General features: G+C 33.3%; 1 protein-coding gene and 1 long non-coding RNA gene across 2 annotated transcripts in view; one reads left to right on the top strand and one right to left on the bottom strand.

Moving 5' to 3' along the window:
• The window catches only part of LOC113491779, a 33,701-nt gene extending 10,372 nt beyond the window's left edge, over nucleotides 1-23,329 (top strand). The window contains exons 2-3 of the long non-coding RNA XR_003400453.1: nucleotides 22,708-22,785; nucleotides 23,155-23,329. This is a non-coding gene — a long non-coding RNA (uncharacterized LOC113491779). The remainder of the gene's footprint in view (nucleotides 1-22,707; nucleotides 22,786-23,154) is intronic.
• LOC113491778 lies at nucleotides 12,278-14,437 on the bottom strand. Its single transcript, XM_026868943.1, has 3 exons — nucleotides 13,382-14,437; nucleotides 13,159-13,315; nucleotides 12,278-12,743 (listed from the first exon to the last, which is right to left on the bottom strand). Exons 1-3 carry the CDS (start codon nucleotides 13,457-13,459, stop codon nucleotides 12,574-12,576), a joined length of 405 nt encoding a protein of 134 aa, XP_026724744.1. The 5' UTR covers nucleotides 13,460-14,437; the 3' UTR covers nucleotides 12,278-12,573.
• Nucleotides 23,330-27,746: the final 4,417 nt, after the last annotated feature.

Genomic DNA, 27,746 nt, shown 5'->3' with positions numbered 1-27,746 from the left:
CAGCGCTACAAGTTTTTAAATCTAAAAGACAAGAAATGCAAAAACATACTGACATCAAACTTTTAATAAGTCAATGAACTCGGGCATAAGTTAAATTTAATTTTATCACTTAAAGATAAGCTCGTGGCTAAGCTATTACCGCATAAGTGATTCGATCACAGGTTAAGCTTTGCTTGACGCGGTTGGTCCGTAGATGGGTGACCATCTTTGTCATAACGAATTCCTCCGTGTTTCGGAAGGCACGTAAAATTGTGGGTCCCGGCTGTTATTCCTACATCTTTGACAGTCGTTACAGGTAGTCAGAAGCTTGAAAAAGTCTGACAGCCAGTCTAACCAAGGGGTATCGTGTTGCCCAGGTAACTGGGTTGAGGAGGTCAGATAGGCAGTCGCTCCTTGTAAAACACTGGTACTTAGCTGAAACCGGTTGGACTGGTAGCCGACCCCAACATAGTTGGGAAAAGGCTAGGCCAATGATGAATGACTTAAAGATAAAAAAATACAAACAATACACACAATAATATATTATGTATTAACTTACAATATGACATAATAATTTACCTACGTAGCTAACGTTGTAATAAATGAAAGACAATTTATCGGACACACGAAAACCCAAGGTGACACAAGTGGCAATCCTATTTTAAAAATTATTTTAGTTCATCCTATCTTAAACTAGCTACGCCTAATAAAAGAAACACTTTTTTCTTAAGAGTTATATAACATGTACAAACTGAAGTATGACTATTGCATAAGTAGTAGTGAGAGATAGAATAATTGGTATTAAATACATTCCAAGAGTTATCTTCGTAAATACTATTTGGATTGGATTCAGTTTGACTAATAGTTGGAAATCGTTAACACTCCTTCTAATTTGAGAAGCAGGATCTGAAAAAGAAAATCATATTTACGTAAATGCTTATTTTACTTTCCAAATATTAGGCGATTATTCGTCACGTGAACACATGAGTACTTACACGTGGACAAAGAACTGCTTAGTTTTGAAAGTCCCCCTTTAAGTTTTAAATACTCGTTGTATAACTGTTGTCCTGAATTAACGACGGTATATAAGCCAACAAGAGAATAAAATAAAAGAAAGATTACATTGACAAGACCTGAAAATTGCTTATCCTGAAATAAAAGATGCTCGATAATAAAAAAATGCATGTATATATCTAATCGGGTTTCAAAATAGTAGATTTTTGTACCTCTGTAATAAATATGATGAATATTCCACTGCACGAAATAACATTCTGTATAGATGTTAAGCTCAATGTAAGCATCATCTAAAAAAAACACATATTCCAGTCACACTGCAGCAGTACTATAAACAACGCTGAATATCGCTTAAGGACACTTAAACAGTATATTTTGTCACTGTTTAGTCCGTCACACAGATTTCGAAAAAATATTGAATACGTATATTAAGAATGAATATGGGGAAGTATATTAAGAAGGAATAGCAATGATGATATAGGGGGCTAGTAACATCACCTACTAGTAAAGAGTGTACTTGTAAATGACGTCACACGAGTTTTTAAATCTCTTTATCTACTTAATTTTTTTACGAGATGAAAGAAAAAGCATATATCCAATTTGTTTCGAAATCTGTCTGACGGACTAAACAGATATTGTTTTTTGTCAAAAGTCCTGTTAAACTATAATTCTTACAACCCACCTGCTTACCGTAGCACGCCGAAAGGTTCTTACAACAACTCATCAGTCGTCGATATTGTACAGCAAATACTTCTACTTGTTCCACGGTCAAAATAACTTTATCCTCTCGTCTGTCTGAATACAACCTATTCTCTACGATATTGTACTTGGTTTGAATATCAGAAATATCCTTATTTAAACACAACAAAAAAGATCGAAGCGTATCAATTAAAATACTAAATATAATATGCTCTAAGATAAACCTTGTTTCAATCATAACTTGAGTCGCAGAATTAAAAATGATATTCAATATAAAGGTCAAGTTTTTACTATAAATTTGAAAGAATATTCTTACTATTTTTGGAGCTACACTAATAATAAAAAATAAAATTGTCGATACTGAGAAACGTGTTTGTAACCGCTTAAAGAACTTGGTTAACGTTGGGTTCTTGTGGAGAGAATAGTAAATTACTGAAAAGTCGTTTAAAAAGACTTTGTAGTTCGAACTATTAGTGCCAAGAATTATAACTACGGTAGTGCTTATAAGATTCTGCGTGTGAAATACGATTCTCATTAGTGGATTGTGTCCGGGTTCAGTATGCATACGATATATCTGGAAGTTGACGATGAAATTGATTGAAACTAAGACGATTTCGAAAATAATTCGTACTGAAGCCAAAATTTTGCAACGTCGACCAAAAAGAGCAAAGTTTCTGTAAACACCTATTATATTTTCAACGAATACTAGTTGGTTTAACAATTTGTTTCTAATCATCTTGAAATTGGACACAAGTTTTAAACGTAGGTGTTAAAAGGCCACGTTATAAATAAATATTATGACTAAAAAGAAATAAATAAAACCTAAAGAAGATTGTAGGATTAAGCAGATCATCAAATTCTATCACCAATAGTGTTCACGTTAACAGCTCTCGTATTGACGTACAAAATGATGATCTCGGATTCTGCTTAGGTACCAATCAAGTGATGCTCTTATGAACTAGTATTTGATGGGTTAAGTCTTCTAATTATAACAACCAAACAAAGCGAAACTGGTTAGTAGTTAGTAGTTTCAAATAACTTGATGAATATTAAAAGTTTGTCCCTTTGGTATAAAATTGTATGTTCAGAGCTTGGAGATAAGACCAACTGACTTCACGTCAAACTCCTGTATGACTAATAAGCAATATTGACTGGCAACAATAAATAAAGAAGTAATTACTTTGTTCGATATAGTTTTTAATCTCTTGCTTACCAACAATAAATTGTGAACAATACATTACACGGTGAAGCCACTTAAATATATTTTTGTATAAACTTGTTACAGGTATTCAAGGTCGTGGTAGTAGATTGTGGAGGTGGAATCATTATTTGATGTTTAAAACAAACGGTTTTTCTACTAGTGATAAAAGCTTGCAGTAATCTAAATCTAATAAAGAATAAGAAGTTGTTGTAATCGTTTCCCTGATAGTAGCAAACATTTTTTTTACCATAATATTGCCTTCTCACTAACATACTATCGTAACCGACTATTACGATAGAAGTACTCTTATTGTGAATTGTTGTCAAAAAAGTGGGAAAAATTCTACGCTCTAAGTTATTTGATCCTTGTGTCACGGGGGTTTCGACGATCAGCTAAGTCACATGGAATCGAACCAACGACACGACGCGCTTCGTGGTTTTGGTATATTGACCACTTATCGATCTGTTTAGTCGAAATTGAGTGTGGTGTTTTTATTCTTAACCCGCAATTTTTAAGATGCGATGGTGGAGCCTCAAATAAAACGAAAGTAAAGTAGCATTAACAACATTATACTGGTTGGGCAACTTCCATTCCATGATTGTAAGTCTGTTGTGTTATATCGGAAGGCTATCAAGAAACAAGATCTAGCGAACCAGCTTAACATATCGAAAAAGTGCTCACACGGTTTAACCTTCACAGGTCTTTTGCCAGATGCGTTTTTTAAACATGAAATAAGGTAGCAGCTCTCTCCAAAAAATGGAAAATGATTATTGTAACTAGCAATGGTAACTGGACTGGACCGCTGATACGATGTTAAATTCAATACAAATAAAACATATCTTGACATAGACCAGAGTGTATTCGATGTATCTACTGTGATAGGCTCGTGTGAGATTGCACAAGAGAGAGATTCATGGAAGATGCGAATGATAGGATCGAAATAAAAAATACAAAGAAATGTTTAAAATCTTTATTTCATTAAGTTTATTTGTGCCAATTAACTCTTTGATGACATACGATGATGTACTGTGCATACATAAAACGCACTTTTTCTCTTAAGAACTCGACTTCGAGTGTTAACATATTTCTCATTGAGGATTTGAGTGTCACTGAAAACCCTTTGAAACCCAGACTGTAATCGTTCGGCCAACATTGCCTACCATTGTAATTGGCCTGTGTCCCTCAATTAATATAGAAAAATAACATGTAAATGTGTTTTATTGAAATATCACTTAATTTAATAAACTGTATCACTAAACTAAAACGTGCGTCAATCCAAAGTGTCGGCTAGGCACCATGAAAACCATTTTGTATCAAGTATGGTCTAGCCGTGAAAGCATGAACCAATTTTAAAAACACGCAAAGAAACACTCTCACATTATTTCACTTTTATAGTATTAGTGACATACTTGCTTTATTATTTGAACAAATATTAGTTGAGTATTCCTCAAGATGGGTCTCTCAAAGAATACCCGAAATTTTAATAACGACAAATACTTTGATATGTCCATCCTTAACATTGCAGTAAAACATTTAAAGCTGAGTAAATTGTAACGCAATTATTGCATACGAAAGCGATAGCGATACGATTATTGGTATGAAGTGCAATCCAGGGGATATGTTACAGGCAAATTTTATTGTAACCGGATTGCTTTTAGAAAGAATTTCAAAATTTTTCACTCTTTTCATTTCTGAGATAAAGTCTGGAAAGTAAGAAACAACGGCCTTAAGCTATAAATACGTTTTTACGCATCAATTATATTTTGCTAATTAATAAAGAACGATGAAAGAAAGTTATAAAAATTGGTAATTTTATTTTTGTGCAACTTACCTATACATAACTTGTTGTACAAACGTGATAGCGTTCTTTCCAGTGTTAATCCCTCGTTTGTTAGCATTTGTGACGCCGTCAACACCATTATAACACAGGACGCGTCGTAAATCAAACTATACAACGACAAAAATAGTATCAATTTGTCTGGACGGGACTGCGAAAAACAATACAATTCTTAATTACACAGCATGATTAAGTGATAACATGGATAAGACGTCAAACTTTATAATTTTACCTCATTTAGCACATTGCATGAGACAATATATACAGATATCAGTAAATGTACTGACGTTAACAGCAACGACAACGTTATCTGAAAAAAAATGGCTTTATGTTTCTATAAGTAATAAAGTTCTGTTCTATAAGTAATTTGCTGCTTTGTTTTATTTACTCACAACATTTTCTTTACACATGATCTTTACTTATCTTGTAAGTACATGAATGGAAACTACATAAATAACACTTGAGATATTTATACATATTGAATACAGTTAAGGCGAAGTGGTTCTGATAATAATATATGTGACTTTTGTGTTTCATTTAATTGGGATTGCGATATAGAATTCTACAGAGCTTTAAGGTACATTTTGTAGTTTTCAATACCAATATAGTTTTTTTTTTCCAACTTTGTTGGGGTCGGCTTCGAGTCTAACCAGCTACATCTTTTACTCGGAGCGACTGCCTATCTGACCACTTCAACCCAATTACCTGGGCAACACGATACTCTTTACTCAGACTGGTTGTCAGTAGACGTTGGTCGTAAAGACTGTCAAAGATGTGTAAATTACTTCTTAATTGCTTTCCAAAACACTGATGAACTCGACATAGATGACCGGATCGACCGTATCAAGTGTAGGCTTAACCTGTGATCGATCAACTTTTGCAGTTGTAACTTATGATTATTAACAAAAACATCAAACAAGATGGCTGCAAATTATTTTTCACTCTCCCTCACCCTTTACTATTTAATTTTATATCTTCTATTTGTACAATATTATTCAAACGACGTTGTTACCTGAGCACTGAAGCAGGTCGATAGATTCCTGCTACAATTCACCAACTTGTTATATTTCGAACCCCACTCTTCTATTGTTTTAGTAATAGGGATGTAAGTTTCAGGTAAACTGGAGCATATAACCTTCTTGTTGTATTTCGTGTGAGTTTGTGATATACATTTGTTCATACATTTTATCATGCTTTTTAACATATGAATATAGACGCATAATGATGTGTGCTCCCAAATTAAACAAGTTTCGATTATTACGGTGCTAAATGTTAGAAATAATAATTTTAGGGAGTAATGCAACGCCATCATGACCAACAATTTGTAAATTGCTGAAAAAATTATAACTATGATTTCTATAGTCGCAGCAGTTTTAATAAATATATTGAGTTTACTTAGGCATTCAATATATGTGCTGTTATTTCGGAAACCTTTTTGGATGTCCATCAAATCTGTCATAAAATCATTGAAACATCGAGAGTGTCTGATACTGTTCCATAAGAGGACACAAGCATTTACAGCACACGTGACGTGAAAGCTAAGCATAGCGATTTTTGTTGACTTAGTGTTGCAAGGGCCCGTCACTGCTATGACGATGGTATCAAATATAAGGTATGACAAGAAAGCTGTTTGAATAGTAATATGTGTTACGATAAGCACTTTATCGCGACTTTTTTGTACTGAATAGTTTTTGTAAATCCCTAATACGTTTGCAGTTTTTAATACAAAATCTGTTATTTTATTCGCCATAGCTTGTATATGTCGTTCACGTTCCTTGAACGAAAATAAACTAACTCTTACTAGTAAGGTGACTTTATGTAATTGTTATTGTCGGACGATACTAATCTATTGACGGCGATGTTTCCATTTGATTGTATTACATTTTTAAATGTAAGTACGTTATATTACTGCTCAAATTATCTTATGATATATAAAAATAATGTTTTCATTTTTAAATAAGAAGCTCAAATTCATTTTTGGTTTCATTTATTTTTAAATAACATTACGATTATTCAGAAACATGTGCTTGCAAAAGCAAATAGTGAAATACAAGAACATCTATGAAAAATTATGTATTATTAAGTACAAATCTCCATAAAATCATTTTTAAGAACTAGAGGTCTACAAACACGTCTTGAGGTACTATTATTGCTAGTGTAAAAGTGGCATACCGCTCAACATCGTCCACACGGTACCACTATAGTAATTATATATTATTATCTTAAAACGTGGATGTCTACAGACATAACTACGTAACACATAAAATAAAACAGTAATAATAACTCTAGATGAGTAGAGCGATATTTTGTTCACGAAAATGACAAAGAAAAATAAATATGACATCCTCAAAAATCCCCTTGTTTTAGATCGATATTAATTTTTGGTCTAATGAAAAAGATAGGCATGTCTATTTATTTTTTCGTCTTCAAATTAAAAGAATAGCATAACCTCTACAAGCATTCTCTATTTCTTTCATTGCTGCTCTATTTGAGTAGGATTAAGTGCTTGTGCATCGTTAAGTATGTTGGGTGAAACTAAAATTTTGTGTAGTAATAACACCTTAGAAATTTTATAACGCCCCATAGTTAAATTTATGAGACAATTCGATTTCTTAGGATAACTCTTACAAAAATGCAACTTTTCCCTCAATAGGTCCTAAAACTTATCACACAATCAAACTTTGACGTCAAACATAAACAGTGATGATTCTAAAACCATAATTATTCACATAGAGAGCTGTGAGAATTGTAGGATGATGATAGCGTAAGTGATAGAGAGAGACAGTACTATCGGTGCCAAATGCATTCCCATAAATACTTTCGATATAAACTGTATTTGTACAGGATTATTTTTGACCAAAATGTATAAATTCTTTAAGCTTTTCACTTCTGGTGTAGAACCTGAAAAAAAAAATAAGTAAGGATGATTTACATACGCAAGGAGACCTATTCATGAAGTTATTTTTATACTTACTAACTGATAAAGTTGAATAGAGCTTAGAAAGTCTTCTTTGTAAAATAATCCACTCGGTACGCAGTTGTTGCGATGCCAACAAAATTAAGTTTGTACAAAATGCAAAGTACAACAAAACAAACGCGTAAAATGAAACTGATAAGGTTTTGTGTAAATCCTGCAAAAAAATAATGTTTTATGTGAATAAGGGGTCTACCACGGCTTAAAGTAATATTTTTGAGGGTTTGCAATGCGGAATAGCGATGCACTCTACGTCATGTATTGCGCTATCACGCATCGAGAACCTCAACAATATTATCTTCTTTAAGTCGTGGTCTTGAAAGTCTAACTAATTAATGCTTAATACTTAATTATTAAAAAAAATCATATTTACATTGTCCACCAAACACTTAATAATTCCATACAATGTTGTCACGTAATTATATGATGTCAGAGTTATCGAAAAAACCATCTGTAAAGTAAGAAATAAAATTAACGTTTAGGTTAGATCGTCAAAATGCATGCTAGATCTCTGCTATATCATAGGATGACATTACCTGGTACTTGAAGCAAACTGACAGCTCCGCGGCACAGCACTTTAAGCAATAATAAGTAGAAGCCCACTCGTTCACCGTTTCTACTGACAAGCAAGCATTTGTATTTTCTAGATCAGCTTTCGTACGCATTCGTGTATAGTTATTTACTTTTTGTTGAACAACATATATAGAACTGCTTAAGTATTTTGATAAATGTTTAAGCATAATAGTGTAAATAAATAAAACTAAATGCTCTATTACGAAACGTATGTAAAGATAAGACATAATCACTGACGATGATGTAAAACCTTTCGGCGACCTTGTACCAGAGTAAAAGGTGTAGTGGAAGTCGAGAATGCTTAGTGTAGCCAAACCTGGACTAAAAAAACAATACACAATCGTTATTGTTATAAAAAACATCTTTAACTTTTTTAAAACCTTTATGTACATCGGTTCTTGTTGAACGAAAGGTTGCACCGCAAGAAGTTTGTGTGAAAATATACTAAATGACTTCGAGGTATAAAGAGCGCAGAGAAAAAATGTAAGATTAGACAAGCAGAACAAAATCTGATACAACATGATATAAATAACTTCCAAATCGCTTTTACGGTGGCTATCGACACTTGCAGTGACGAAAATGTAGTTATTTAATAACACAAGTGGAAGAATGGTTTCCAGAACGATGCGAGCTGCAATCAGCAGTTTGTATCGGCGTTTAAATATATCATAGTTTCTGTAGACGCCTATTATGTTTTCAACCTTCGTTAATAACCTTATCATGATGCCGACGCACAATACAATACAGCTGCGTATGTTGGTATTCACAGTCGAACTAAACACTTCTAGTTTATATACTCCATAAAATTACATTACTTAATAAGTAAGTAGTTGCCTCACTTCTAATTTTTAAAAGTTTATTGAGTAATTGTTGGTACACAATATGTCACCGATAAAAAGCATTTTAATTACATAATAAAGGTTATAAAAAAATCTACTGTATTCATCGGGAATAATTGAAGCTCATTGAAATGAAAAACTCGGATGACAATACAATGATAAGGATATTACCAATTCAATTCAATGGCATATTTGTACTTGTACGACACTCAGAAGAATAGGATTTTTATTATTTGAACTACATCACTTAGATTCGAAAAAACAACCTTCACATACTAATAATGAAATGTTTCAATATTAGGGCATACTGTTACACTATTCACTATCAACAGTTTTTTTTTTTATGTAAATCTCATTTATAATCATAATAATTATTATTCTTAATAGTTATTACATTCAAAGCTGTGAAAATTGTAAAATTGCAATAGACGCAGAAACTGACAAAGACATGAGCATCGGCACTAAATTGATTCCCATAATGCATCTAGGTCCATATCGTATTTGTATTGGATTTCTCTTAACAAGGACAAATAGACGTTTGACGTGTTTTTCTTCAGGCGAGTTATCTGGAATTAAAATGCGCAAATTTTTGAGAAGCTAGTTCATTATTCAACAAAATATAACAAATCTGAAATTTACAGTCACATGACTAGTCTCAAAATTGAGTGCAGTCAAGCATAACTTAACGAATAAATTGTCATTAATTAGATCAAATCCTCAAAAGGAACTAGACTTACATATCGCTAGCATACAGCGAAGTTTGGAAAACGTTCTTTTTAATATTGTCCTCTCTTTAAGTAGACATTGTGATGCCGACAAAGTTATGAAGGCACAAAATATATAGTGTACAAATAAATATAACCGTTTGAAAATACTTAGTACTTTGTATGTGTGCTGAAAGATTAAATTTTGCAAGTTTAATATTGTGAATAAAAGAAATAGGAACAAAATAAGCTTGAATTACATACATTCACGTCAAGTAAAAAAGTACGAAGAGACCCGAATACTGTAAAAGCGTAGTAAAATGATGAAAGTCCAATCGAAAACAACATCTGAAACAGAAATTAAGGACGGATTTTTAAAGACAAATTACAAATAAGTTAGTAGACCTGAGTTCAACATAATAAATCGGTACCTATATAACAACGTAGTACGGTTACATAGTACGTTATCGTTTGTTATAAACTCTTTCCTAAAAAAAAGTTTATAAAACTTTTTTATTCGAAAACTGACATGAACAATCCAGTGGAGAAACAGAACTGTTGCATACTACGTGCGTAAATATAAATTGACTATTTTACTGTAATCAAGCAGCAAATGTTGACCAGACCCTACGATCAGCTGGAAAACTTTGGCCTGTATGGTATCAGGCGTGTTGAGAAGCTTAGCATAGTATCGTAAGGGGGAGCAGACCAAGTCAAAAGATCTGGGATTTAGGTGGTCCTGCAGCCTTCGAGAATATGTCGATGGAATTAAGTTGAAAACGGTCGTATATTTTTGAAACTGGTGAAGTATTCAATAAGGCATTCTTAATCGACTGGGAGAATAACTCAATGCCGGAATTAGCTTTTGTGAATGTTCCGTGTTTAGTTTTAAGATGAGTAATCAACATTATTTAATATTATTATAACATTTAAAAACAAAACTAATGAACAAGACCTTTTAAGGTTTTGGTCCTTGGTTTTGGCTACTGCAAGACTAGCCGTTACTACAAAATTTAAATATTCAGTTTGATCGAAAACAATCGGCGGTGTAGACCGTTAAATACTTTTACCTTTTCCTAATTGAATACGTATTTATTTTATTTAAGCACTTCCAAAGTCAATGGTCGAAACGTTTTAATAAAATTGTTTTTTTTTTTACTATGTTTGTGATTTTTCGAATTGAATCAGCGTAATTTGCGTCAAAGGTCTTACTTTTAATATTGTAATGGCCGCAATATAATTTATGATATTCAACTTACTGAATGACTTACCTGAATTTTAAAACTCACTGATAGTTCCTCAGCGCAAAGCTTTAAACAAATATACTGAGTGGCCCATTGCTCATTTTTTTCCACTGCACCTTCAGGCATTTGTTTATCGTGATATTTTGTTTGAATTATTAATATAGAATTATTCAAACATTTCAGTAGTCGTTGAAGCATCTTCAAATGTATAAAAAAAATCAAATGCTCCATAATGAACCGAATCTCAATGTAAGACATTAACATCGATAGTAAAAGTAAATGAAGATACGACTCGTGTTTAAGTAACGGTAGGTTTTCATAAAGCAGAAAGGCTGTACGAAATAAGGTCATTAACACAGTCACAATTGTAGACATTTTGAAAAATAGTCTCAGATTTTGAAAATTTTTGACGTAAATCGAATCATTTTGAAAATAGTTCTGGACGGTAGAATAATGATTAAAAAAGCTTTCGTAAAAACGCGTGTAGTAGATAGCACTTAAAAAATATGACGTGCCATTGGTGAAGTACACAAAATGAAGAAAGATGTAGTACGTAACTTGCACTTTACTTTCATAAGCCCCACTTTTGAGGATCAAATATATCGTGTCCACTAGGACAATCGTGGAAAATATGAATTCAACGACGGTACGTGCTAAAACTAGAACTTTATGACGAGTATTAAATAAACTATAATTTCTATAGATTCCTAAAATATTTTCAACTTTTAACAATGTGTCTAACATGGTGTCGACTAATACTGGCATATGCACACGCTCCTAATCAATAAATGTACTTACTACAAGCGCGAGCGAGTACTTAGTCATACATCTAATCATACATGCATTTCTTTTAATAATACATTATTACGTTCAATGTTATATACCTGAATAAGTTAATCAGTAATTGTCTGGGAGTTGCGGTGCAACTTAGAAAAACCTATGTCTGCGAGTTGACTGATTGAAGAAATTGTATCCTACTACTATTATAAAGGCGAAAGTTTGTAAGTATGGATGTATGGATGTTTGTTACTCTTTCACGTAAAAACTACTGAATGGATTTGAATGAAACTTTACCACAATATAGCTTATACATCAGAATAACACATAGGCTCCCTTTTATCCCGATTTTTGGAATAGTTCCCGAGGGAAAATTTAAAAGGTGTGTAAAAGCTATAAGATCACTAAGGGAATTGTTTCCATGGAAACGGGGACCACCGAACGCTGTAAACTGAAGTCCACGAAGACGAAGTCGCACCAGCTAGTTCACTTATAAAACAAAGATAAACACCAAATTACATCGTTGTACGTATGAGTTTATAGACCAATAAGTAGAAACTTCAATACAAAATACCAACTATAACAAACATAATAAAATCCATAACATGATGATTTTAAACAATTTAATTAGATACATTTTTATTTTCAGACAGTTCAAGACTTAAAAGTAACCTAAACCTAATTCACACACTTTTTTACCACAACTTTATTTATTTTTAACATCATTGACATTTAAAGCTGTGAGAATTGTAATACAACTATGGCATACGAGACACATATTGACATAAGTATCGGAATTATATTCGTGCCGACAGCCGTATTGGGCCTACACTTTATTTGTATTGGGTTGTTTTTCACCAGAATATAAAGGTCCTTGAGAAGTTTTGTGTCTGATGTCAAATCTGAAACAAATAGTTTAGGGTTTATACTAACAAAAGCAACTTGTCTAAGATTAATTATTAACCCAATGTTAAAACGACGTCAAGAATAGTAAAAGATAGACCGAAGAAGTAAATAAAAAAAATAGAAGGAAAACGGTAGCTTATTCAGCTCTTTAAAGTCTAAGAATCCTTTGCTGTTTTGTTTTCGTGTAGTGTTGTCTTTCATTTCCACGATGACAGTGTGTAGTGTAAATTGAGAGTACAGAAAGGTTCAAACTCTACACTGTTTTGATGTAGAAGATATCACTAGTATATCAGTATTATCTCGTAAAACACTCACATTTTTTGTATTGGCACGGCTTTTTTTCTGGGCAAATTGACTTTCATAAAGTAGAAGAAATTTAATTCAACTATGAACTGAAAACTTTATACTTACTAATAGAAGTCTTGCAGTACAGTTCAGAAAGCCTTCGCGTTAATTTGAGTCCCTCATTACTTAGATCATTTGAGGCTACCAACATGACGAAGATGAAAGATACGTAGTATGCCCAAAAATACAGTATAACGGGGATGTTAATATACTTCTTTTCATTCTGTAAAATAATAAAATTTAAGTAGGTAAGTCCAGGCTTAAAAAATGAACATAAAATTATAGGTACCTCATAGAGCACGTGGTAAATAACTCCAAACATTGTAGCCACATAATAATATGTAGAGATACCAAATGATAACCACATCTGAAACAATAAGAGAAACAATGCCACGTTACGGACAGTGGGTTTGGCATGGTGCGCTCAATTACCGTGCAATGCAAAAACTGATTGACTATATACATTTTAATTTTAACGTGTCCCGTTCTGGCCGACTTATAAGAAATTAAACGTTTGATGAACATATTAATATACTTTTCAATTCAAATTTGTTTAGATGTCAAGGCAATATGTTTGTTGCGGGCTTATTTAGTATGCACTTACTTCTTCTTATATTACCTACATTACCCTATTACAGATAGGCTGAGGTGTAATTTGTGCATTTTTCATGTATAACAAATATATAAATAAAACGCAGTTTGAATTCTTACCTGGTGTCTAAAACATAAAGTCAGCTCCTCTGCGCAACGTTTTAGGCAATTATATTTCGAAGCCCATTCTTTTACAGTCTGAATCATTAATTTATTATTTTTATTTAACGTGTCTACACCCTCATTTATTTGTGTACTGTTATAGTTTATTTTTTGATTCAATACAGACTTATTCAAACATTTCAATAAATGTTTAATCATAGTTATTTGGATAACCAAAACTAAGTGTTCTATTAGGAATCGAATCTCAACGTAAGTAACTAAGAGTGCTAGCCAAGCGTCATGTGGCCAAATCTCCTTGTGTAGTATGACGGAATACTCGACTACGGTTAACACAGCCCGACCTAAACCCAATAAAATAATCACAAATATCGCTGTTATAAAATATATCTTTAGTTTTTTGATACGGCCACTGTAAGTTGATTCATTTTGCGAAGAATGCTGGACGGCTCTGAAATTGGTTACAAAGGCTTGATACGAACTTGAGAAGTAAATACCAGACACAAATGAAGCTGTGTTGTTAAAAAAATATACAACGTGAAATAATGCTACGTAAATTTTTAGTATGTCACTTGATTTAGTAACTTCAAAAATGAGACGAGTAAATTCTACTAAGATAATAAAATTTATAAGTATTTCCATTACGGTACGCAATAAAATCATTATTTTATCGCGTTTATCGAACATATTATAATTCCGGTAAACGCCTAAAACATTTTCAGTTTTAATTAATAAACTTATCATTTTTGTCTGTTTTACTACATTGAAGTAGCCGGTATGGATAGAAACTAACTTCAAAACATATTCTGACTTTTAAGTAAGTAGTAGTATGTAAGTAATTTATTTTCCATTTGTGAAATGATTAATATCATGTCGTTTGTCAAGTAGTTGCTGTGTGTTAACACAACATCAGTGCACTTAGATGTAAATAATAATAATTACACATACCTACCACTTGAGTCCGATGAAAACATCTTCTTACTTTTTTATGTAAAATGGGAAAAGTTTATAAACAGGTGATTTCCTTAAGCCTCAAACCTGTTGCGTAGGTATACGTGCAATATCATAGTAAGGAAATAAAATATGTTTTGATTATTTTTCTTCACATTATTTATTACCAAGTTTCCATAGAATTTTAGCTTCAACTCTAAGATTACTTTGCTATATTGCCTATACAATATTGCTTAGCTTGTGATTTCACGTCTGTGTTATAAAAAAATAAGAATATAATAGGTAATATCTTAATAACTACGTGTGCCAGCAGGCCCCCGGGTATGTATACACGGTGATTTTTTAGTCGTCTTACAAAAGCAGCCCAGTTAATGTATCCGACGACGTAAAATACCCCTAGGCGCCATTATTATTTTTTTAACATCAACTAAGATAGTAAGTACGAAGAAAATGAAACAAGAGAAATCTGGAATATACCTACTCTTAAAAATTGTTCTAGTCATTGGATACATGAACTGGGCTGCTTTTGTAAGACGACTAAAAAATCACGGTGTACCTATATATGATCACGGGGGCTTATAAACTGTTTACAGTATTCTCGATTACTTGCATTGAAACTTTAATACTTACTGTATCTAAGAAAGAAATTGCCTAATGAAGAGATGAGGATTATTTCATTTCAAAATGTTAAGGACATTAAAAAAAAAACAAGGTGTATAAAAAGACCGGAGTACTTAAACTATTCGTGTGACGTTGACATTAATTTTGTAGATTGTGAAATCTCTTAAACTTATAATTGTAATTTTATAACTATTGAAATATTTTGTGTCAAACAATATAGAGTTACTCATGTATCATAATCAAAATGAACAAGAATACCAATTTCACTTTTAAAGTTAACTTTGCTATTGAGAGAATATTCACACTACGTGGTTAATTTGTAACAGGACTACAATATGCGTTGCGGCCAGTGAAAATATCATAGGCAGTAAATACATTCCCAACGATAATTTAGCAAACTGTATTACAACAGGATTCGTTTTAACTATTCGGTAGAAATCCTTAATTTTCCTTGTTTCAACATTTCCTTCATCTGTGAAAATAAAAGTCGGTTATAAGGTTTATAAATTTATACCTCCAAATAATCAATTAAACAATCCTTATTTTTATAATTAAAACATTAATCAGCTGCTTGTCTTTTCGTCATGTCGTGATTTCGCAAAATAACTCTTATAGATATGACGTAGTATACTTACATGATGAGACATAGTTCAGAAGTCTTACTATAGCATTATTGAGGGTTATGATTTCATTTTGAACTTGCTGCCCAGCGTACAGTAGAAATATTGAAGCTATTGAGTGGTACAGCAACACATACACGATCATATTGCTCTCTACATATCTGTGCTCTTTCTAAAACAAAGAAAACTAGATTTAGTGCCGAGGTTTTTTTTATTAATAATTTACTGACTACTAGGGTGCTACTTGATAATCAGTTTTCTTAAACACAGAACAAGTATCAGTGCTATAATCTAAAAAATTAAAATCTAACTGATATTTAAACGCATCAAAGTGAAACAAACTTTAAAGCTGTTATAATAATTGTGTAATCGGTAACTGAACGCGAACATGCATCAGTCTGATTGCGACACAACCAGGGGTATGATGTTTTGAAGAGTTGTCACAACATTAAAGAATAAATGCGTGGTAATTTCCCTTTTGAAAATTGAAATAGAATATTATAAATTGAACTGCTCACCTTCCTCATTACAATGCCAATTAAGTCATATACCGAAAATACTGTTTGCAGTACAACAACGGCGAAAGAAAATATCAACTGGAAAGCAAAATTGTATTAATAAAATACGCTTGATGATCATTAATGTTATTGGTCTGAGTTTTGATAAGAGAAAACTCTTTTTTTTCAAGTTATGTATTATATGAACAGGTTAACTAAAAACTGGAACAACTACAGCATTACGATCCCTGTGTTGGTGGAGTGTATAATTCGATAAGGTTTATTTTGACTTTAATTTGATGAATTTAGTTACCAGCTCACTAAAACATCGGGACAAATGCTTTTTGCAAGACATGATGTAACCATAAAATTCCATCCAGCCATTCACTTGTTTCACTAAATCAGTTTTGGTTCTATCTTCTTCCTCGAAGTGTTCCTCTTGTTCCTTACTGCACTGTTCTATAACGTCATGCACTGATTCGTTCAATATCTTAAGACAATCACGTATCCCAATTATTCCCGTATATGCTACTAAATGGTCAATAATATAGCGATAGTCAACCCAAGTTTCGTAACATTCTTCTACCATGGCATTTACGAAAATAAGAGGATTTTTAGTGTTTAAATCATTAACCCTTGTTATTGACAGCACTACAGAACTGCTTACGATTAGAATAGCAACAACAAAACATTTTAACTTCATTACGTTTAAAGATTTCGCATACGATGGTATATCCTGACAGCGGTTGTTAATTATTTTCAAGTTTTCTAAATATAATTTATAATCCATTGCTTTTCGGACGGGTCCAATGCCCAGTACAAAAACTTTCATCAATATTATCGCCTGAAACAATAATAAAACCAGAACATCCTCTCCTGTCTCTATGCTTTTATATACACTAACGCCGACATTATGCCATGCAATTCCTAATGACACAACGATTTCTAAAATAACCCGAATCATTATTAAAACTTTTAGATATTTATTGAAATATAAATAATTTCTATAAATGCCCATAACGTTTTCGACGAATACTAATATTCTTAGCAAAGACATTGCTGGCTCTATGAGTGACACGCACAGAATGAAAGATGATTGAAAGTCGTGATAAGAGGGAAGTAATAAAATATAAAGTATTTTAATTGATTGTATGATTATTAAAAATCATATTATTAATTGGAACCCTAAAATTGAACAAATATTAACAAAATCTGCCAAGAATCAATTAATTTCATATAAATCCTCCAAAAAAAACAATATTCAACTTTCACATCATAATTATATCGAGATGCATGTCGCGTAGCGAGGTCTGCTTTCCTGATTTCTCTCATCCACCGAACCCATCATGGGCTTTGCCTCCATTAACCTGCAACTCAACATGCAATGTAAGCAAGAATTATTACTTCAAATGATTTTTATACATTTTGTAGCCGAATATGTAATCGGATCTCAAGGATTCAAGGCTAAATCGAAAGTTATTTGGGCTTATTCAATTCACGGAGACTTGGCCGACAGCTATTTATGATCTGTGGGTAAAATAAACGTGCCACAAGTGACAAAACAGTACTACTAAGACATAAATTTAATGAACTATTTTCACATTTCACAAAATTGCTAAAAAAGTAATGTAATAAAGTAACTTCATTTTAGTATATATATTTCGATGAATGCAAAGATGAGCAAATGATTAAAAAAGCTACTTTTACAGGGTAACTTGAAAATACAATTTTCAAATAAGCGAAATATTTCCGTCAAAACTTTTTATTTGAATAATGTAAATAAAACTGCTATTTTATTTTATTTAACATGTAATTACAAGAAACATTGACTCATTTGTATTAGTAAAAATTATTCTTAAAAACTATGTTAGTAATTAGGGACACATAAAAACATTAATAGATTATTTTGTAGCACTCAAATCAAATCACCGCTGTACCATCCCATGAGATATTGCACAGCAGTGATTCACATAACTACAATCCAGCCTGTCAGCGATCATCGCCAGAATGCTGTTGCCGCTAGCCCTGACCCTACTCACCAGGGTAGCACCTCTTGCGCATCGTTGTGCAAAAACAATCCACACGCTTTTCGGCGAACATCCCTGACGCGCTACAAAAGCGAGGTAGCCCCAAGAGCACTCTGAACGCATTGTTAAACTGGATACGAGGAATTATAAGATTTTTGAGTATATCTAGCCCACAGGTTGCATGTGTAAAACGACGTACATTAGGCTCTGAAGAGAGTTATTTTGACATTTTTTGAGCATCTTGCAAACCTTCGAGCTAGCATGTTCGCTCTCACTGACAACGCCCTCCGCTCCCTTTCCAAGTCCGCATCATCCCTGAGGCCGGATGTCAAATCGTGCCCTAAGTATTAAAAATTAAACACTCTTTCCAATGGTATTAATTTGGGACTCTTTCCTCAAATACAATTACTTCACTTTATTTTACATTATAAGTCAGGCCATGACTAGAGGCATACTTCTCACATATTTTAATAAGCTTTCGTAGGCCGCAAGGCGACGCGCTAAGCAGCGCCATGTCGTCAGCGTAACTAATATTGTTTAAACAGATATCATCAATTCGGCATCCAACTCTGACGCCGCTGAGCTCGCCGATCAAATCATTCACGTACAGATTAAAAAGCGAGGGTGAGGTCAGACCACCCTGCCTCACCCCGCATTCCGACCCATACGTTTCCGACAGTGCCCCTAACCATCTCACTCTATTGACTTGGTTTCCATACCATAATATTACACTATTTATTTATTTTTCAACCAAAACTTACACTATTTTTACAGGTATAACCCAATACAATAGTGGAGCCATCCTAATACTAAACTTAAATGTTATAACTAATTACATGGAATGTTATCTTTGTGAATTCACTCAATGCACACGCAAAAATGTCAATCTCCTCTGCTACCAGGTCAATATTGATTGCTAATAGAGGCAATTGAGATTTTTCTAACTTGCACCATAGTACATATGTTGTAGGAAACCAAGTCAAAAGCCCGCCAAAAGATCGAGAAAGCAGCAATAGACAGGGGTTCCACGCTTTGCATAATAGTTGACAGTATGCTTAAGACATAGCTCAGCGCTCTCCGTCGAGAGCCCTGGACGAAAGCCAAATTGGTTGTCATGGAGCTCAATGCATTTGTTTAACTGGGTGTTAAGCATGCCGTCTAGAACTTTAGAGATAACAGTGGCCAAACGATATGGACCTATAGTTATTAATATCCGAGTTATCTCCTGTTTTATTTTTAACCACAGGCACAACCACAGTCCGTAACATTTCTGTAGGCATATAGCTACGAGTATGTGTCAAACAGAATGAAAACTGCATCGCCAAAACCCTAGCTAAATGCGGCCCCGCATATCGGAGATGCTCAATGCTGAGACCGTCGTGTCCCGGTGATTTCCCTTTAGTCATTGAGTTAATCGTACGGGCAATTTCTAAAAGCTATGTATAATGTATAAATCAAATGGGCATGATGGTAAATACCGTTTTTTAATATGTAGCTTCAAATAATATATAAAAAATGGATTGTGTGTCAATTGAATTGATGCAAGTAGCGATGTCATTCAACTATAGTGACTTTTTGAAACTTAGCTAAAACTGATTGGGATGTGTTGATGTCCCAAAAAGTAAAACAAATGGATGGGCAATTACAAGTACTTATTTGTATAATCTATAGGTACCTACATACTCTGCTAAGTAATAGTATTGTGAATTCATTACTTGAAACGACCTCCTTGTTATACTTTTACAGTACAAGGACACTTATATTTTACTTTTCACGTTATCAAGATTCAATTTTCATAATGTACCTACTCAAATTAAGCTGAATGTTTTGGTTTTTCGCTTAGTGATTAATAGTTTCCACATGAACTTATAAACAAGTATGTTGTATACGTACCTACATTAGTATATTATTTTCCTTTCTGTCCAAGTTTTTGACATAACTATCGTGGAAAGACATGAATAATTAATTATTATCTTTACCTTGATGTGTCTACCATTAATTGACTACTACTTGATCGATGATGATGATATTAGTATTTGTGTATTTAGTACCTAGTCACTTTATTTGCCGCCCCGGTGACCTAAGAGATATAGTCACCAAATCAATATCTATTTTCCTATAATATGAAAAAAGATAACCATCATAAATATTTAAATTCATGCTGTTTTATTTGGTGGCTTAAAAAACAAATGTTGTCAACGTAAAATAATGCTCAAAAACTTATTTTTTTTAATAAAAATATAATAAAATTGTTGAATTAATAAAAAAAGGAAAAGTTTAAACACATGCAAATCATTATATATATTTAAGTAAAGTATTAAAAAATAGTACTTTAGATCAACATGTAACATGCGTTTAACCAAGATAGGGGTGAAATAAAAGATCGTGTAGCCTATGGCAACTGTCTTAATTGCAAGAAAATTATATCATCTTATTTATGAATAGATGTTATACAATCATCAAATACTGTTGGTACATAGTTCTTGCCTGTCTTTTATTTAATATTATAATATTCTACGTTTTGATCGTGAATTTAAAAACCTCATCATCATTCATCAATCTACTGACATAATGATTATGACCCTTACAGATCATCATTCTCAAGTTACGCTACGGACAGAGCTCACAGAGCTTATAATGTATGAATATATAATGTGGTAATGAACATTAAACTCCCTTTGTTATGAAAACACAAACGCAGGTTAATAAAGTAAATAAATAATAAAATATTAAACAACCAAGAAAAGGCAACATTTTAGACCAAGAGTTGTCATTTTATGGGTAACACATTTGCAATAATTTGTTATGACAGCAGGACCCTTTCCGGTTTTAAAGCTTTCAGGTAAAACTGGCATGTATATTAAAGTTATTTGAATTATTTGCCATTCAATTAAATAAATTAGTTTTTGATCATTTTCTCATCAAAACAGATAGTTTCCTTATAACACGTTTACCTGCCGTGTCGGTCAGTAAAAATGGCTTTATTTCGAAGGCTCATATTTATCGAAAATGTTTTAGGCGTTTATAGAAACTATCAGTTCTTCAATAATAATGTAAAAAAACTTGTTATTACTCGTTGCATTTTTGAAATTGTAATAGCTATGTTAGCTGCTGCTGTAAATATTAAAATTTTTAGTTCAGTGTACGAAAGTGCAGGCAATTATAAGTTCATTTCATATAGTCATCAAATAGTCGTTTTCACGAAGGTTACCGTTGTCATACTAAGCGCCCTTCGATACTCAAAACCATTTTCTATTTATTGCGATAACTTAAAAGTTATCCACAAGCGTTTTAAAAATGATCCATCATATATAAAATCGAATAAAATGCTCTACGTTAAATGTGTCGCCTCCGGCGTTACTCTTACACTTATAGTTGTACTTATGATTATTTGGGGAATTCATGAAAACCTTAATACGAGTTTTGAATGGCAATTTTATATTCCAATTATAAGTGAATTCTGGATAGACCTGCGCTTTATATTCGAACATATTGTCGCTTATTGTGCTATCACTAATATTAAAGATTTCCTAGTAATTGTCAACCACTCCGTCGAAGATTCTATTCAAAGCTTGTCTAAACAAGATATAAGTCCAAAAGATGAAGGTGAACACTCAGGAACATTTGATTTGTCAACGAGAGTGAATATCTGGACGAATTCTTACCAACACATTCTAGTGTGCACGCAACAGGTGTCACAGAGCTTTAACAAAATGGTAATATTGATATTGTGCTACGTATACGCATTGCACAAAAAAATCTGTTAATACTTCTATAAATTTTCTCTTAACTTATATCATTGTAACTAGCAGTAGGAGGCGGGAAAACACTTCCGCATCTCGTTTACATCCTTTTTTTTTCTCCGGGGTAAAACTCTAATGACTTCAACCCACGTCGAGGGCACGGCGCGGCGGCGTGGGGATATGTCGGACTTCCACCAACTAAAAACACCCCGGGCCGGGCCGGCTCGCGCATACTCTGCGCGACTCTGGCTGGATAAAAGAGACTATCTCGTTCACATCCTGCTTTCTCTGCCAATTTTTTGTCACAGGCTTTTTTACGTTTTATACTAGGAGCACCTAGTATTTGAAATATCCTCTTCTCGTGTCTTTCTCGTTTGATCTGCACCTCCAGGCACAATTTTAATAAACAAATGTGTATTCAACCTGGTCCTTTCTTATTTTTCAGTCAGTGTTTTCCATAGCTGTCGTCGTATTTCACTGCGTGGTTTCAATTTACACAATATTTGATGTGTTTCTCAGACAGGTAGGTTCAACTATGAGAAATAATCAACATGTTTATTAAATTTCAATGATGAATTAGTTAATAGGAAAAACAATGCAGACCGAATGTTTGCATAAACTATATTACTTTTAATACTAATGTCTCGGATAAAATACATAAATAAACTCTGTACGTTTGAAGAACACTTTTATGACCAGGGCCCCAATGCCCCTACTTACAATAGCCGATAAATTAATGGAACTTTAATTAAAATGGTATTCACAGTCTCCATACCAACATACATTAAAGCTAAGAAAATCGATGTTTTTTAGCATCGATCCGAATTCAATGTATTGCTTACAATGCTTTATAATAAACGACACGAAGATAATAATACTAATTGATTCGCAGACGGTGGTTAAATATTCTTATACAAATAACATGGTTGCCGTTCTACTGTATCACACCATTGCAATTACTGCATTATTAATATCTGGTCAAAGCGTCAAAAATGAAGTTGGGACACTCAACAAAGCGCTGGCAAGACTTATTCTAAAAGTTTCCACACGTAAGTCAACAATTAAGTCATATTCTTAACCTATATCCAAACTAATATTATAAATGCGAAAGTAACTCTGTCTGTCTGTCTTCTGTCTGTCTGTCTGTCTTTTCTTCACGCCTAAACTACTGAACCGATTTGTGTGAAATTTGGTACAGACATAGTTTGAAACTTGAGAAAGGACATAGGATAGTTTTTATTACAAAAAATAAAAATAAAAAATAAAATTTATTACGGACATACTATATAATAGTGCCATCTATTGGTCAAATGTCGAGCTGTTTCCTATGCTCCGTAGATAGATGGCGTTAATCGCGCCAATGGTGTCATTACACGTGTTCGGTTCATGTTATTGTTTTAATTCATCGGAAAATCCATCAGAAAAATGTAAATAAACAGTAAAAAGGTGTAAAAAAAATAATATTAATATAATAAAAGTTTTACTACAAAGAAAATGCTCTAAACGGAGTATAGATAATTCTATTAGTACTACGCGCAATGGTGTCGATCGTTACACGAGTTCGGTTCATGTTGTTTTAATTCATCGGAAAAAAGTAAATAAATAGTAAAAAGGTATGAAAAAAATAATAAAATAACATATAAAAAATATAATACTACTTTAATACAAAGAAAATGCCCGAACGGAGTATAGATAAATAATCCGAGTTGTCACTATGGTCGATAGATGGCGTTGGGATCGAAATAGATCGCGCTATGGTTTCGTTACACGCATTTGGTTGGACATAGGATAGTTTTTATCCCAAAAATCCTGCGGGAGCGGGAACTTCTCGGGAACTATGTGAGTAAAACCAAAAATCTGCCGGAAGTCACTGTTCCACGCGAACGAAGTCGCGGGCAAAAGCTAGTATTATTATATACTCAATGGATAGTTAATTTAAACTAATTTATTTTTATTCTTGAGTTTTCCTAACAAAATAATATGTCAGAATTCCATCGTCTTCTAGTTATGAGAAAAAAAATCATTTCAGATTACTGATATCGTTTTGATGCGATTTTTAACTCGTAAAATTATTTGTGTACTAATTTCAGATTGTCCAAAATCAGGAGCAAGACAAATAAAGGATGCGTATCGCTTAGTGTGCACGAGTCCCATAGTAATACAAGCGAACAAGTATCCTTTGGGCATCTATATTCTTCCCGCGATACTGTCAATGTCGGCCACGTATATTGTCGTCATGTTACAAATTAACCATGTTGTGTAATTTTCCTAAAAATACTATTTAATAATTTAGTAAGTAGTAAAAATGCCGGGTAATGTAAGATAATGATAATGAAAATGGTTTGAAAAGCGAGTAAATGACGTTAAAGAAAAAAGAATACTAGCTTATTGTTACTAATAAAAAAATACGAGATAGGTATAGTTTTTTATTTTACTAAACCCTTAAAGTAAGATAAATCTGGATTTTACCGGATATGGCGTTAACAATTTTACCATAAGAAACTCAATATTAAAACAAAGGAAAAGTATTGCTTTCACAATATTGTTTGAATCCGAAAATTCTTACTATTAGGTTAACTTATTTACAAATTTTAAAAATATATTGTAATTGTACTGTTTCTCCTGTTAAAATGTAATGAGTAAATTATGATTCTGTATTCGAATGCTGTGCTTTTTATTAAGCCGTTCATTTTCCTTCGTTAAAAGAGTATATGTTGAAACTTGACCAAATATTAATGCCCAATAAAATGTCTTCTGTAAATTTTACTAAATATTCTAAAAACACATATGTATGCGTAGTTTGTCATTGCACGGGTTACATAGTAGTATAAGGAAATACAAGTTTTCCCGCCTATTTATCGTATTCTTTTATTTTGATAATTTGACGCAAATAAGGCAACAATAATATTGCCTCATTTGCATCAAATCAAACAATTACGTTAACCAGGCTGATTTCTAAGTAATTTGGCTCTGATCAGCTTCACCAACTCTTTAAATTCATTTTTATTCACTTGTGTGGTCCTTAACCCTAGAAAGATAGTCTGCGTAAAATTGACGCATGCATTCTTGAAATATTGCTCTCTCTTTCTAAATAGCGCGAATCCGTCGCTGTGCGTTTAGGACATCTCAGTCGCCGCTTGGAGCTCCCGTGAGGCGTGCTTGTCAATGCGGTAAGTGTCACTGATTTTGAACTATAACGACCGCGTGAGTCAAAATGACGCATGATTATCTTTTACGTGACTTTTAAGATTTAACTCATACGATAATTATATTGTTATTTCATGTTCTACTTACGTGATAACTTATTATATATATATTTTCTTGTTATAGATATCGTGACTAATATATAATAAAATGGGTAGTTCTTTAGACGATGAGCATATCCTCTCTGCTCTTCTGCAAAGCGATGACGAGCTTGTTGGTGAGGATTCTGACAGTGAAATATCAGATCACGTAAGTGAAGATGACGTCCAGAGCGATACAGAAGAAGCGTTTATAGATGAGGTACATGAAGTGCAGCCAACGTCAAGCGGTAGTGAAATATTAGACGAACAAAATGTTATTGAACAACCAGGTTCTTCATTGGCTTCTAACAAAATCTTGACCTTGCACAGAGGACTATTAGAGGTAAGAATAAACATTGTTGGTCAACTTCAAAGTCCACGAGGCGTAGCCGAGTCTCTGCACTGAACATTGTCAGATCTCAAAGAGGTCCGACGCGTATGTGCCGCAATATATATGACCCCACTTTTATGCTTCAAACTATTTTTTACTGATGAGATAATTTCGGAAATTGTAAAATGGGACAAATGCTGAGATATCATTGAAACGTCGGGAATCTATGACAGGTGCTACATTTCGTGACACGAATGAAGATGAAATCTATGCTTTCTTTGGTATTCTGGTAATGACAGCAGTGAGAAAAGATAACCACATGTCCACAGATGACCTCTTTGATCGATCTTTGTCAATGGTGTACGTCTCTGTAATGAGTCGTGATCGTTTTGATTTTTTGATACGATGTCTTAGAATGGATGACAAAGTATACGGCCCACACTTCGAGAAAACGATGTATTTACTCCTGTTAGAAAAATATGGATCTCTTTATCCATCAGTGCATACAAAATTACACTCCAGGGGCTCATTTGACCATAGATGAACAGTTACTTGGTTTTAGAGGACGGTGTCCGTTTAGGATGTATATCCCAAACAAGCCAAGTAAGTATGGAATAAAAATCCTCATGATGTGTGACAGTGGTACAAAGTATATGATAAATGGAATGCCTTATTTGGGGAAGAGGAACACAGACCAACGGAGTACCACTCGGTGAATACTACGTGAAGGAGTTATCAAAGCCTGTGCACGGTAGTTGTCGTAATATTACGTGTGACAATTGGTTCACCTCAATCCCTTTGGCAAAAACTTACTACAAGAACCGTATAAGTTAACCATTGTGGGAACCGTGCGATCAACAAACGCGAGATACCGGAAGTACTGAAAAACAGTCGCTCCAGGCCAGTGGGACATCGATGTTTTGTTTTGACGGACCCCTTACTCTCGTCTCATATAACCGAAGCCAGCTAAGATGGTATACTTATTATCATCTTGTGATGAGGATGCTTCTATCAACGAAAGTACCGGTAAACCGCAAATGGTTATGTATTATAATCAAACTAAAGGCGGAGTGGACACGCTAGACCAAATGTGTTCTGTGATGACTGCAGTAGGAAGACGAATAGGTGGCCTATGGCATTATTGTACGGAATGATAAACATTGCCTGCATAAATTCTTTTATTATATACAGCCATAATGTCAGTAGCAAGGGAGAAAAGGTTCAAAGTCGCAAAAAATTTATGAGAAACCTTTACATGAGCCTGACGTCATCGTTTATGCGTAAGCGTTTAGAAGCTCCTACTTTGAAGAGATATTTGCGCGATAATATCTCTAATATTTTGCCAATGAAGTGCCTGGTAATCAGATGACAGTACTGAAGAGCCAGTAACGAAAAACGTACTTACTGTACTTACTGCCCCTCTAAAATAAGGCGAAAGGCAATGCATCGTGCAAAAAATGCAAAAAAGTTATTTGTCGAGAGCATAATATTGATATGTGCCAAAGTTGTTTCTGACTGGATAATAAGTATTAATTTGTTTCTATTATGTATAAGTTAAGCTAATTACTTATTTTATAATACAACATGATGTTTTTAAAGTACAAAATAAGTTTATTTTTGTAAAGAGAGAATGTTTTAAAAGTTTTGTTACTTTATAGAAGAAATTTTGAGTTTTTGTTTTTTTTAATAAATAAAAAACATAATAAATAGTTTGTTGAATTTATTATTAGTATGTAAGTGGTAAATATAATAAAACTTAATATCTATTCAAATTAATAAATAACCTCGATATACAGACGATAAAACACATGCGTCAATTTACGCATGTTTATCTTTACGTACGTCACAATATGATTATCTTTCTAGGTT

This window comes from Trichoplusia ni, chromosome 3, assembly GCF_003590095.1.
Source record: "Trichoplusia ni isolate ovarian cell line Hi5 chromosome 3, tn1, whole genome shotgun sequence".
NCBI lineage: Eukaryota > Metazoa > Arthropoda > Insecta > Lepidoptera > Noctuidae > Trichoplusia > Trichoplusia ni.
The sequence above is the reverse complement of the archived record's forward strand: the minus strand, read 5'-3'. Positions and strand labels throughout refer to the sequence as shown.

Bases quoted from the DNA above. Each gene is read 5' to 3' on its own strand.
- LOC113491778 (XM_026868943.1), bottom strand. From the start codon at position 13,459: ATGTGGTTATCATTTGGTATCTCTACATATTATTATGTGGCTACAATG. The intron at 13,316-13,381 runs GTACCTATAATT...ATTATTTTACAG, and splicing joins TTTACCACGTGCTCTATGAG to AATGAAAAGAAGTATATTAA. The intron at 12,744-13,158 runs GTAAGTATAAAG...TATTTGTTTCAG, and splicing joins GTACTGCAAGACTTCTATTA to ATTTGACATCAGACACAAAA.